General features: G+C 50.2%; 1 protein-coding gene across 4 annotated transcripts in view; it reads left to right on the forward strand.

Annotated features, from left to right (window-relative positions):
• The window catches only part of BAHCC1 (BAH domain and coiled-coil containing 1), a 101,280-nt gene that overhangs the window by 73,981 nt on the left and 14,246 nt on the right, over positions 1-13,053 (forward strand). For 3 of the 4 annotated variants that reach the window (XM_063120090.1, XM_063120092.1, XM_063120091.1), the window contains exons 14-21: positions 6,841-6,955; positions 7,771-8,005; positions 9,270-9,455; positions 9,945-10,252; positions 10,516-10,617; positions 11,061-11,193; positions 11,597-11,711; positions 12,053-12,128. In XM_063120090.1, the coding sequence (XP_062976160.1) occupies positions 6,841-6,955; positions 7,771-8,005; positions 9,270-9,455; positions 9,945-10,252; positions 10,516-10,617; positions 11,061-11,193; positions 11,597-11,711; positions 12,053-12,128 (1,270 nt within the window). The remainder of the gene's footprint in view (positions 1-6,840; positions 6,956-7,770; positions 8,006-9,269; positions 9,456-9,944; positions 10,253-10,515; positions 10,618-11,060; positions 11,194-11,596; positions 11,712-12,052; positions 12,129-13,053) is intronic. The other variant, XM_063120093.1, reaches the window with a different exon arrangement.

A 13,053-nucleotide genomic window follows, 5' to 3' on the forward strand; every position in this document is an offset into this window, starting at 1 on the left:
GCAAGAAAGGCAAATGCTCTTTTGGGCTGCATTAATAGAAGTATAGCTTCCAAATCACGTGAGGTACTGGTTCCTCTCTATTCGGCCCTGGTTAGGCCTCATCTAGAGTATTGTGTCCAGTTCTGGGCTCCACAATTCAAGAAGGATGCAGACAAGCTGGAGCATGTTCAGAAGAGGGCAACCAGGATGATCAGAGGTCTAGAAACAAAGCCCTATGAAGAGAGACTGAAAGAACTGGGCATGTTTAGCCTGGAGAAGAGAAGATTGAGGGGAGACATGATAGCACTCTTCAAATACTTAAAAGGTTGTCACACAGAGGAGGGCCAGGATCTCTTCTCGATCCTCGCAGAGTGCAGGACACGGAATAACGGCCTCAAGTTAAAGGAAGCCAGATTCCGGCTGGACATCAGGAAAAACTTCCTGACTGTTAGAGCAGTGCGACGGTGGAATCAGTTACCTAGGGAGGTTGTGGGCTCCCCCACACTAGAGGCCTTCAAGAGGCAGCTGGACAACCCTCTGTCAGGGATGCTTTAGGGTGGATTCCTGCATTGAGCAGGGGGTTGGACTCGATGGCCTTGTAGGCCCCTTCCAACTCTGCTATTCTATGATTCTATGAACACGTTCTACCAATGGTTTTGCCACTGCTTGACCAAACTTGGGGAGCCACAACCTCTTCTCTCTGCATTGCTTAATCCTTGTACTTATGGAGTATTATTGCATTTATGAATTGCAAGTTAAGTAATGCTTCCAAGAGGTGTGACCTCCTCTGTTCATGTCTGTGGACTCAGAGTCTGTGGTACCTGATTCTTTTCTGTGTTGTAACAAAAAGTGGTCAATATGACCATAAACCCAGCAAAATCCAGCCATGCCATCACACGGCCCTTCCCATGAATGCTCACATGCGAGCACAAATGTGAAAAATCAATCACTTGCCATTCATCAAACTACCAGTGTGCTCCAAATCATATAGGCTCCCAGGTAGTGATTGGCTTACATACCTAGGATATTTGAGCACACACCTGAATGGTAGCTTGTACTACTTCCTGCTGGGTTCATTCATATGTGTCTGCGTTGCAGAGTTGCCCCAGCAAAAAAATAGCCATGGCACAGGACTCCCTTATGATGTGCCAGGCCGAGGCTCCTAGCCACGGTGGCCTCCCTTTCCCGGTGTGCCGGGCAGAGGCTTTGGGCCTCACTGAAGCAACGCATGCCCCTCCAGCAGCTGCAGGCCCAGCCCCTTGGCCTTCTTCCTATCGGGAACATTCCTGTTCCCTGAGCTTCCCACGCTGAGCAGAGATTCCTGCCCACCTCCCCTCCCGCTAGCCGTTCCCGGAACCGAGCAGTGGCCTTGAGCCACGGTAATTCCCTGTCAGAGTATGCCGAGGTGCAAAGGTTGGTTTTTCGGGAGCCTTGCCTCACTCGCCATCCCTAAGCCAGCCTGTTCCTCCTCCTGTCCACGGCCCTTTGCCTGCCTGGGGGTGCTCTGCTCCCTTCCCGTCCCTCTGCTCCACCAGGGAATCCCCTCCTTCCTTTCCTGTCCCAGCCGCCAGAATGGAATTTGGCACCAGCTCCAGGGTCGAGGCTGGGTCAAAAGGTTGAGGTGCAGGGGCAAGGCCCGAGAGAGGAGTGTGAACAGAAGCTGCCTTGGGAAGACGGCCTCAAACCCCGGGCTGCATTCCCAGGGTGGAGCAAACAAGAGGCGGCTTCTCTGGAGCCTGGGTGCTGGAGTGGAGCAATTAGAGCTAACGAGCATTGGAGATCAGAGTGGGCAGCCAGCCAACCAGCCAGCTGTGGGGTATGGGAGAATGCCTTGAGGGAGCTAATTCATTTCATATTTACTATGCTAGGAGGACAAGCTGTGAGAGCATTGCTTGAGCGTTGCGGAGCAGATCCTTTAGAAGGTGTCAAAAGGTGACCCACCCCAGATAAGCCCAGACCAAATTCTTCCTTGCGGGGAGGGGTTTCATCTCCTCTCTCGCCTTTCCCATTGTTGATCTGGGCTGCCTGAAACGTCGCACGCTGCTGTCTTTGAGACTTCTTTCCTTTCTCCCAGCGTCAAGCAACGCATCCCTTTATTGCAACTTTAACTTGCCAGATGGAATCAATCCTACTCCCATCCTCTCCACTGGGCTGGTCTAAACTAGCTGCAGTTTAAGGGGACAGTAAGAGTTTGGAAGGGAGCAGTAAGTGCTAATAATAAGGATCTTGGAGATTTCTGAATGAGTTTTACTTCCCCAGGGTATGGAAACCTGTGGAACAGCTACCTCTAAGAATAGGGCTATGTGTGTGCTGTGACTGACTGAGAGTGAAGAAGGAAGTTAGAATGTGGTACTGGGTGTACAATCCAGCTTTCTGAGGCTCTTGCCCTTTGTTTCTTTGTTAAAAGAGCAAGTTTCTAGCCCCTATGGCAACAAAGATGTGCTTGAAGCTGTATGGGCTATGGCAGAAGCCAGAGTGGTTCCTAAATGAGATTTGCAATGGTTGGGAGCTGGGCTTCAGTGCCCTGTATAGCTCCTTCACCCCTCTTCATGACTAGTGGAAGCAGAATAAATGATGCAAAAGAGCAAACGTTTCAGAATAAATTATGCAAAATATGGGAAATCACACAAACATGCTCGAATTACATAATTTATATAGGTCACAGAATTGCGATTCCTCGGTGCGGAATTTTAATTCTGTTAATGCAGAAGGCACTTTGTGTAAGAATTCGTTGTGATAATCATTCCCCTGGGTTTTCTGATAGGCATACAGTTGGTGGATATGTGTTGGGAAACGGTGGTTAATCCTAGTTTTTCAGTAACATTACACATGATGATCTATGTGGGAGTTTCACTGCAACCCTGAGAAAATGGGCAGGGCTGAGGGCTTCCACTGGTCAAGGGGGTGAGATAACTTAACTCAGCACCACAGTCTTTCCCCATGACTGCCCGTCCCTTGCCCTTCTTCCCAGGGCCGGCGCCAGACTATTTTGCGCCCTAGGCAGGCGCGCCGTACTGAAGCTGCCCCCTGCCCCCCGCGCCTGCTCCTGGCTTCGAAGCCAGGACGCTGGGTTGGGGGGGCGGTGGCTTCAGAATGGTGTGCCCGGGCACGCCGTACTGAAGCCAAACCCCGCCCCCCGCTCCTGGCTTCGAAGCCAGGACGGCGCGCCTGGAAGCCACTTCCGGGCGCGCCACTTCGAAGCCTCTGCCCCATCCCCCAACCCCAGCATCCTGGCTTCGAAGCCAGACACTGGGGTTGGGGGGCGGGGCGGTGGCTTCAGAATGGCGCACCCAGGTGCGCTGTACTGAAGCCACCCCCACTCCTGGCTTTGAAGCCAGGACGCTGGGGTTGGGGGGCGGGGCAGAGACTTCAGAATGGCGCACCGGGGGGTGCGCCGTACTGAAGCCGCCCCCCGCTCCTTATTATTATTATTATTTATTTATATAGCACCATCAATGTACATGGTGCTTCGAAGCCAGGACGGTGGGGTTGGGGGGGCAGGGCGGAGGTTTCGAAGCGGCATGCCCGGAAGTGGCTTCCGGGCACGCCGTTCTGAAGCCGCTGCCCCCCAACCCCAGCATCCTGGCTTCAAAGCCAGGAGCGGCTTCCGGCCGGGCACTGGCTTCAAAGCCAGGACACTGGGGCTGGGGGGCAGCCAAGGCGGCGGCTTTGGAACAGCGCGCCCGGAAGACGCTCTAGGAGAGCAGCTTCCGGGTGCACCGTTTGGCGCCCTCCTTTGCTTGGCGCTCTAGGCCGCCGCCTGAGCTGCCTCTATGGCAGCGCCGGCCCTGCTTCTTCCCTTAAAGACCGCATATTTCCCCATGATTCCCTGCAATTCTTTCCCACCAACCTGCCCCCGCCAAACAAACATCCACACTTTTGTAAAGAGGAGAAAATCACAACAGCACAATGTATCTCATTTCCTTATTCAGCAAATGTTGAGGTTTAGCACTATGGAATTGGGGAAAATTAATCCAGAATTCCAGACCTAATCATTGCATGCATGAATTTAGGCATGCACCTTTGATGCCTCTCCTAGCTTCTTAGAGAGGATAGCACTGCGACCACTTACACAACTCATGTTGCCCCCAATATTGCTATCCTTCTGGTGCTGAGGGAGTTAAGCTGCCTGGGCAGGCATGGTACTGTAGTTTTTCTGGCAATCCCCTTGCACATAAAACCTTCTGACAAGCTCAGCTGAAAGAGGTGATTGTCCCAAAGCCCCCACCGTAGCTGGTGAATTAATGAGCTGCAGCAGAAGTGGCAGCCGCTCCGGAATGTTGCTGGAAGGCAAGAAAAGTCCAGGAATGTCTCCTCCCTTTCCTAGAGCAGCCACAGGACATGTGGGAGGGATACATTCTGCCATCTTTTCCTCTGCCTTCCCCCACAAATGAAACATGCACAGGAATGTGCATCCAACGCTCTGGTATCAGTGCAGCCTCTTCAACGCAAGGGACTCCAGCTGCTTTCCATCTCATTGACCATGTTCAGACGACACACTAAGAGAAGGTGGTTAAGTATTTTGAGCTAACCATTACAGCTTAGTGTGTCGTGTGAACCATTCCTAACCATGGTGGCTACATAACCACAGTTTAAACACACTAGCCATTTGCTGCAAAAGGGTTAGCGGTCTAACCATAGCTTAGCGTGTTGTCTGAACAGGCCCACTGTTTGGCTAAGCCCCCTAGAAGCATCTCCTGCCCCTCCTAAACTCCCCATATGTACCCTCATGTCCTTTAGGGTATATTGGGGAGGCTCTGCTTCAGGTTCCCTCTGTGAAGGTGGTGAAATTTGCCAAGGTGTGGAGCAGGGCCTTTTCGGTAATGATTTCTATACTTTGCAGCCTGTTGCTGAAAGAGATCCATTTCCATTGGAGTCTCCTTGTTCCTTAGGAAGGAACGTAAATCTTTTCTACTTCAGAAAGTATTTGGAAACTGTTTTGGCTGCATATTAAGGAATTTAATTTTCTCGCTGATTTATGCACTTTGTTTATGCTTTAAATGTTGCATTCTGATTTTATAGAATGTTTTCCATGAAAATGGATGTGTTGGCTCCTTAGCATCAGATCCTGATCAAGTAAAGTGTAAATTCTGTCTATGCCTACTGAACACACACATCCATCAACATATAACCCCCTCCCCACTCTTCATATTCCCTGCCTGTGGCAGACATTTTTCTAGTAATATGAACGCCTCTTCTTGTGTGTTGGGAGAAATTTGGTTTCTCCTGTTTTACACAGTTACCACAATTCAGTCTTCATCCAAGCTGCTTCCTGAGGAAACAGTGGAGTTCAATAGAACCCAGATGTCTTGGCACATAGTTCCTGCTGTGCCCTCCTGTTCTGGAGAGATGGGATGAGGAGGAGGAGGTGATCTCTGGCTCTGAAGGCAGTAGGAATGCTACGAGCCCCTTAAGAACCTTCCTGAGCATCCAGCACTAAGACGGAACGAGAACAGGCACTGAGATGCTACGTTTGCCTAGCCCTATCCGCTCATGCATTGCAACCTTGGGAGTATAATGGTTATAGTGAGGCATCTTTATAAATCTTTACAAAAAAGAAACTCCCAGATCCTGTGGACCAAGGCAATACCAATTTTCTGCTTGGGATAAGTTGTGCAAAGCTTAGCATTTTCTTTAAATGCAAATGGACTTCTTTTGTATTAACTAGTAAAGTTACATGTTGTCCCTCTGACCCAAGATATTTGAACTTTTGTGGTAGCGCATGGAAGAGTGCTATGGATGAATGGGACATAGCTGGAGAATGTATATAGAAAACAAGGGAAGGGCTAAGTGGACATGGAGGCCACAAAAATGGCCAAGAATTGTTTGCTAGCCATGAGGTCTAGTACCACATTTGTAATGCATATTTGTGCTAATTGATGCTACATAGAATTGCTGAATACAGAGAGAATGGGACTATAGCATGCATGAATGGGCATGCTCAATCTATGTCAAACACACGTGTAAGAATTCCTGCCTCCCAAAGGAAGTTCTGCACAGTGCTCAAGAATGGGGCGGAGCAAGCATGGCTGAGGGTGCCCGGGATGTCCAGGCACTTTTTCAGGGCCTGGACCTCCTGGCCACCCTGACCCAGGCATGAGGAGAAAACATTGACACTAAATTGTACCTCATCCGTGAGAATATTTTTAGAAATCTACTTCCTTGTATCTGTGTATGTATTTATTATCCAGAACTTGTCAGATTTGCTAGAGCCATTAAGGAACAGTATTAGAACGGAAGAGTCAACTTTCTGGGCCCTTCTCTAGAAAAAAAGAGAGAAGACGTTTGTGCAGTTAAGCTAAAATGTGTTATTTGTGAGACTGGTGCTTCCCTCCGTGACATGGTCTCTCAAGAACCGCCAGTTTCAACATTCCTCGTGCATAGGAAGGAACATTGGTGGGAGGGACAAATTACCCTAATAATCAGGAACATTGATCCCAGGGACAGTGGGAGCCAGTGCTGCTGATTTACATTCTGTGTATGCATACATACTTACACATACTGCCATTCTTGCTATAAATGCAAACGAGGCAGCCAGAAATGTATGAAGTTTGTTTAAACTAAAGGGAACTAAAAGAAGACAAGGCCTTTCCGCAATCTTAACTCAAGCAATACACTAAATGAGGGAAACTGATGAACAAAAAGCAACATGGGATGGGATCGTGGGATGTGTGTTGGAGGGGCCCTATGCTACAAGTTTGTACCTGGCCCAAAACAACGATGCTTGTGCCCTGGCTCTGCATGGCACTCCACCTGTGTCTCTCATCAACCCATAGCCTCCGCTCCTTTATAGATGAAACAGTGAACTGCATATCTTTCTACGGGTCTTTCTCCAAACTGAGCATTTCCCCCCATTTACAGGTCAGTAAAGGCCAGCTTATCTCTCCTGTGTGCAGAGCTGCGGGCTGAGGGGGAGCCCAAGAAGAAAAAGAAGAAAATATCAGAGACTGCTTATAGTGGCATCAAGAACTCCCAGGTGAGTCCAGCTTTGCCATCCTCTTTATCCTTTTGCCTATCTTGTAGTTGAATAAGAAGTAGCCCCTCTAACACTGTTGAAGAAGTTGGGCCTGATGGAAACGAAGGACAGCCCTGTTCTGTCCATGTTTTTAAAGCCTGTCAGATGGTGATATTCACCACTTCAGCTGTGATACTTTAGGCTCCAGAGATCAACCTAGCAGGATCAGTGGATGTTATATCAGCGTATATGAGATGAGCCTTCAGATCTGCTGCATTGTACTATATGTTACTGCCCTCCCCAAGAAATTAGCAGAATAAATTAAGCAAAATAAGCCAATATCTGCACAATTGTACCATTTGAGTGTTTTGTTTGGGTTGCCTTACTACAGGATTTTGATCACTTTTAAAACAAAACAAAACACAGAGTGTGCAGGGCCCAAGTGTTATTTTGGATGGCAGGTATTTGTTAGCACAAAAACATAGAGGCCCTGGGTTTAAATTGCTGGGCAGTGTAGCTAAATGTGAGGACAGTATAGGTTGGAGTAAGTATGGATAAGGCAGTGGGGGTGAAATGTCCTTGCAAGCAGAGCAGTTGGCATAAGGTGTCATCCCCTTCCTTGGAGTGTTAGACCGATGGTTTGGACATGGGGAATCCAGCTTCAACACTGGTGGTGGTAGAGCCAGGTGAGACCTTTCAGCCTATTCCAACTTCCTGATTCTGGCATGTGTCTCACAGCTGAGCAGGAGGGAGAGGGAGACTCCAGAGAGTGAGAATGCTGTGCAGCTGCTGGCAGTAGTAACATGTCTGCTTCTACACTGCACCTGGTTCTGCAGGAGAAGGTGCGTTGCAAGAAGAGCAGTGCCCAAAGCAAGCTGGCATCCAAGGTCAAGAGCAAAGGCTTACCTGCAAGTATTGGCCCGTTCCGCCGGAAAGAGCCGACCCCCGGGGCCCAGATCCAAAAGAAACTCTCTCGGCCCAAGAGTTCCAAAGCGGCGCCTTCTGCCAAATACCCACAGCAGGAGTTCACTACCTTGGAGCCCAAGCCAAGCACAGGGAATGCTGATACAGGTATTGACTGGGGGTGGGACCTACTGGGACTTGGGAAGCAAAGGCAGCGATGATGGGAGATCTGAGGACAACGTTCCTGCCGTTGAAGCTGTTAGCTTGCTCTGCCCGTGGCTGCTGAAAGATCGCTCAGGCCTTGGGACAGCTGATGACCTCCGCCTGCACAGCGGAAAGGGAGCGCGAGGGCTGTTGGTTTGGCCCCCAGGATGCAAAATCTCTACCCGTCCTTCCACGTTACCCCTGAGGAAGGCCAGCACAATCGCTTTCCCCCAGGCCATTTGCAGGCAAGTCCGTCCTCCTGCAAGCAAAGCTGTTATCGTCAGCTCTGGCCAGGAGCTTGCCGCACCGCGCATTTCCTGCTGGCAAGCAGAGGAAGCTGTGGAGTTTAAAAATAGTTGCACGTGATGGCCTCTGCTGGGGCCAGTGTCCGCTCCCATTTGCCTGCAGCCTTACGGGTTTCCCCCTGGTGCTCCTGGGGCATCTTATCAGGAAGCCAAGACTGAGACAGGAATCCTGCTTCCACTCCCCAAAGCCAAAAGAACAAAGGCGCATTGTCAAAGGGGGCAAGAGCCAGGATGTAGGGACTAAGATCGGAAGCGGGGTGCGCAGCGCGCTCCACAGTGGGGTTGACATGGAGCGGCTCAGCCAAAACACAGCCCCAAGTCATTGGCTTGCTTGTTTGCCTGCCTGCCTGTTTGTTTGTGTTCTTTTAAAGCTTTCGCCCCACCATTCTACCCATGATCAGTGCGCCAGGGCAGCTTTCCCAGGTGCTCATACCTCAAGCCCTCACTGCAGTACTCCAAGCTGATGGAATGCTGCAGTGATTCCCAAACGGAGGGCGGAAAAGGGACAGTGCAATACTGTTCCCCAGAAGACCCCCAACCACCAATCGTTCGATGGTTTCCCAGCTTGTGTGCAGCAGCCCCCCCCCCCCATTTTAAAATGCTGATATACCTCTCCTGAGGCTTAGTTACTGGCTGTGAGAGCTGTAGGCTAAAATATGCTGGTATTGTTGAGTGCAGCCCCTGAGGACTTCTCCAAAAGGTAACTTGGCTGTCGGGCTGAAAGAGGTTCTGCACTCCTGCCCTAAAACCTTATTTCTCAATTCATGCTGAGATATGGACCTCAAAAACAATGTGGTGATGGTCTTGGTGGTAGAAGACGTTTAGACGTTATGAAGTTGTGGGGGCCTCGAATAATGTTTTGAGTCTCCTCCCTCTACTGAGGTGGCCATTGAATGTCTCTTGACTCTCCTCTCCATCCACAGATGACAATCGCCACAGAGACTATGAAAGCGACGATGATGGTGGTGGTGACGACTTGACCAGTGACACCAGCTCCACTCTTCACGTGACAGTAAACCCTGCTGTAATTGGCCCCTCTCCTTCCTCGGTGGTGAAAATGGAAGCCAATCAGAAGGCAAAGAAGAAAAAGGAGAGGCAGGGGTTGCTAGGTAATGGGGATGTTTTGGTAGGATGCTGAATCCCCCCCAGCTGGTGAGAGCAGGGCACTGAAGCCTGGCAGGGAAACGATTCGGATTGTATCCGGTCCTCCTAGTCACTCCATGCTGTCAAAACATAATGTCTGACTCATGCCTCAGAATGGATGTAAGGCGGCTGTGAAGGACCCAAATGGGCCCAACTCTTTAAGTTGCAGGGAATCCATAGGGGTCCATGTTATAATCTACAGGGGGAACTGTAAGGACCAGGTCCTGCTATTACACACTGAGCCACTGCCCTCAAATAGGCAAAGCCATGAGGCAGGCCCGCAAGCTGCTAAGGGGCGATGGTAGGCCCAAAATAATAGATTTGCATGGGCTTGTTCCTGTTATACTTGTCTGAGAGTGAGCCTCCATAAGCCAAGATAAGCAGTGGCCAAATCATGACCTGTGGGCTGGGCTTGGCGCCTTTCTTTATGGTTATGCCCTTCTGGATCCACACAGGGCCTTGCCGAATCCCGAGTCCCGAGGGCCAAGTCAAAATCAAGCGGCGTCCAGTGAAGCCTGGTGTCGGGAGGCTGGAAAAGGTGTCAGTCTGCCGGGCCGGGACTTGCGAGGGCTCCAGCAAGAAGAAGATAAAGAGCAAGGCCAAGGAGCTTCAGTGTGGACCCGGGACCTCGACAACCAACGAGGGGCTCTTCTCCAGCTGCCAGGCCCGATCACTCACAACTCGGGACGATGCAGGAAAGCTCAGCAGTGAACGCCTCAAGAAAGCCACACGCAAGAGCAAAGTGCTGCAGTCAGCCCTCAGGGTGAGCAGGGGCAGGAGGGGAAAGGGCTGGGGAAGGGGGATGGCAGGTGCCCTGTTTTTGGAATGAGGAAGGGATGGGATAGATAGGGCAGGGCTGCTCCCACAGAACAGTGTCACTGCCAAGCAGACTGGCCCTCATGGGTCTTGCTGCTGCTGCTGCTCGCCATTAGGAACGGATAGATCTTTCCAGCCATGGGTGTCAGGTTAGGCCCTCTGTGGTACCCTTTTGCATGGGCTGACTTTCTCCCTATCTCCTCTTGGCAGAGAAAGAACGGGGTGCTGGCACTCTCTCCCCGCAATGCCAAGGTCATCCTCAGCAAAGGCAAGAAGCTGTCCAAGGTCAAGAACAAGGTGGTCAGCAAGCAGGTAGGGAATGACAATCCATCTCCTGCAATAGAGGGCTTGGGAATGTCAGCACCACCTACCACACGCAAGAAGGAAAAAAGCATATGGCCCTGCAGCCACCACCATCACCAAAGTATTCCCATGAATGGCTCCAGCCCCACTGGCCATTGCTAGGTTAACTACTGGATGAGGCAGGGAGGAACTTGGGATGCCTAACCAGGAATAAAGAAGGCAAGCAGATGAGTCCCTCACCCCAGGTCTTCATTCCAGGCCAAATTCCTCTGAGTGCCCTTCTATGAGTAATGAACTAGTGCCAGGGTGATGCTGTGAATTAAGTCTTAGTTGAAGAAGTAGAAGACCCAGGTTCCATCCATTCACACCTTGGGCAAGTTGCTGTTTGTCACGCGCGTGTGGGTTGTGCTTGTGTATAAGAAGAAGGCACCACTTCCCTTTTGTTGTTCCAGTGCAAAGGTCGGGCAGTCAGCCGGCTGATGGAGAGCTTTGCCATTGAGGATCACTTCGAGTTTGATGATAACAGCAGCTTCTCTGAAGAGGAGGAGATGCCACCCAGTGGTACAGAGCAAGACCTGACCCCTGGTGAGTCTTGGCACACACTCAAGGCCACAATTTGGCATTTGGTGGGCTGCCCGGCTGGCAGGGCAGCAAAGCTCAGAAGAGTGGGAAGGACTGTTCAGAGGACGATGCAACATGGTAGAGCCCATTTCCAGCTAAGGTCCAGATGTTGAGGAAACTTTTTTCAGGCTTGCAATAATGACATATCTTAACCAGTCTGCAAGCCCATTCTTGGGAATGTGCTCACTGAAAGTGTTATAGGTGGAGCACTGTAATTGAGATGATGGTACTTGCCGGCTGCCTAGCCATTCAGCCATTCTATGCCCCTCAGCCAAATCTCAAGCCATCCATGTCTGCAAAGTTTGCCGATGTAAGGAAATAAGGAACACAGTGAGCTGTTGGTTTATGCTTTGCTTTGTGTTTGCAGCCCAGTCATGTGCCATCCACAAGGAGGATCTCCAGGATGGACTGCGTGTGCTCATCCCCAAAGAGGACAGCCTGCTCTATGCTGGCAGTGTGAAGAGTCTGCAGCCACCAGACATGTAAGGCTTCTGCTTCCCAGGCACAAGCGTGGGCAAAGCATGGGCAGAGGGAGGGCAGTGCCTTTCAAAGACCAAGCTTTTAAGCCCCCTTTCTACCCCCAAACTGAGCACCTAGTGCTCTTTGCCTCATACACTTCTGGATCTGTGAACTAAATGGTGAGCACCTTGTATTCCCAGTGCAGTGAACTGGGCCAAAAGGCAAATGCTCTACTCACTCTTCCGCAAACCAAGGGCTGAACATCCCATTTCACATCTAACACAATTAGCCAAACTGTGTTCTCTTCCAGCCTTCCACATTTTCAGCTGTATAAATCCCTGTCGTTCATTTGTCCATCCTGTAGTTACAGCATCGTCATTGAGGGAGAGCGAGGGAACCGGCAGAGGATCTATTCCCAGGAGCAGCTGCTACAGGAGGCGGTGAGTCCCAGGAGATCCTGGCCTGGGATTAATCAGGCCTGCTTAAGCAACTGGGGCGGAGAAGACGGGAACAATACCTATGGGACTTACCTGTGTGGCAGAGAGCAAAAAATATTACTCCCCTATGTAAATGTGCACTCTCAAGCTTGCCCAGGATACAAGAGAGAAGCATTTTTGATGAGATAAGCAAGGTACAGTCGAGAGGCCCATGCCTTCTGGATACTGGAACTGGAGGGGTAGCCTGGCTCCAGGGCAAATGTGGCAAGGTGCATTCAGGCAAGAGTACACCTGCAAAATGATAGCTTAGGGGGGATCAAATGCACTTGCACAGTGCACCTGATTGCCACAGTCAACCTGGCCCTTCAGTATTGATCCTCTGCTATCCACACAGCTGATGGGAGCTATTGCAGGGCCTGTGTGGGTTTTGTGGTTACAGCTAGCTTCTTGCTTTTTAGTGTTCCAGTATCGTGTGTTCCAGTATACCTGCTTTTCCTAAAGATACTCCCATATGTCTGGTTGCACATCATAGTGCCAAACCGGGTGCAGAGAGAGCTGCTGTATATTTTGGCAGCACAGTGCTTCTATTTCCCTGATTCAGAAGAGCCCTGTGAGGAGGAAGCCTTAGCTGATGCTTGTGCTTTAGTCAGACTTAATCACTCAGTGCAGAATTCCAAAGACCAAGAGGTTCCCGCACAAAGGAAACATCAATTTTTTTTGCCCAAAATAAACTATGTAAAGCAAATCAATAAAATTTACGCAGCATTTTTGATTTTGGGATTCAATATTGCTATTAGCAACTTTGGTTTATTCCAAACCAAATCTTTGAAGTGCTTGCAATATTTGCTGTTTGGACTGCTGGAGAAAAAGGTTCAGTGGTGTCCAGGCAGAATGCAAGGGTAAGAGGACATGACTGGTGACCATAAGA

This window comes from Elgaria multicarinata, chromosome 3 (genome assembly GCF_023053635.1).
Source record: "Elgaria multicarinata webbii isolate HBS135686 ecotype San Diego chromosome 3, rElgMul1.1.pri, whole genome shotgun sequence".
NCBI lineage: Eukaryota > Metazoa > Chordata > Lepidosauria > Squamata > Anguidae > Elgaria > Elgaria multicarinata.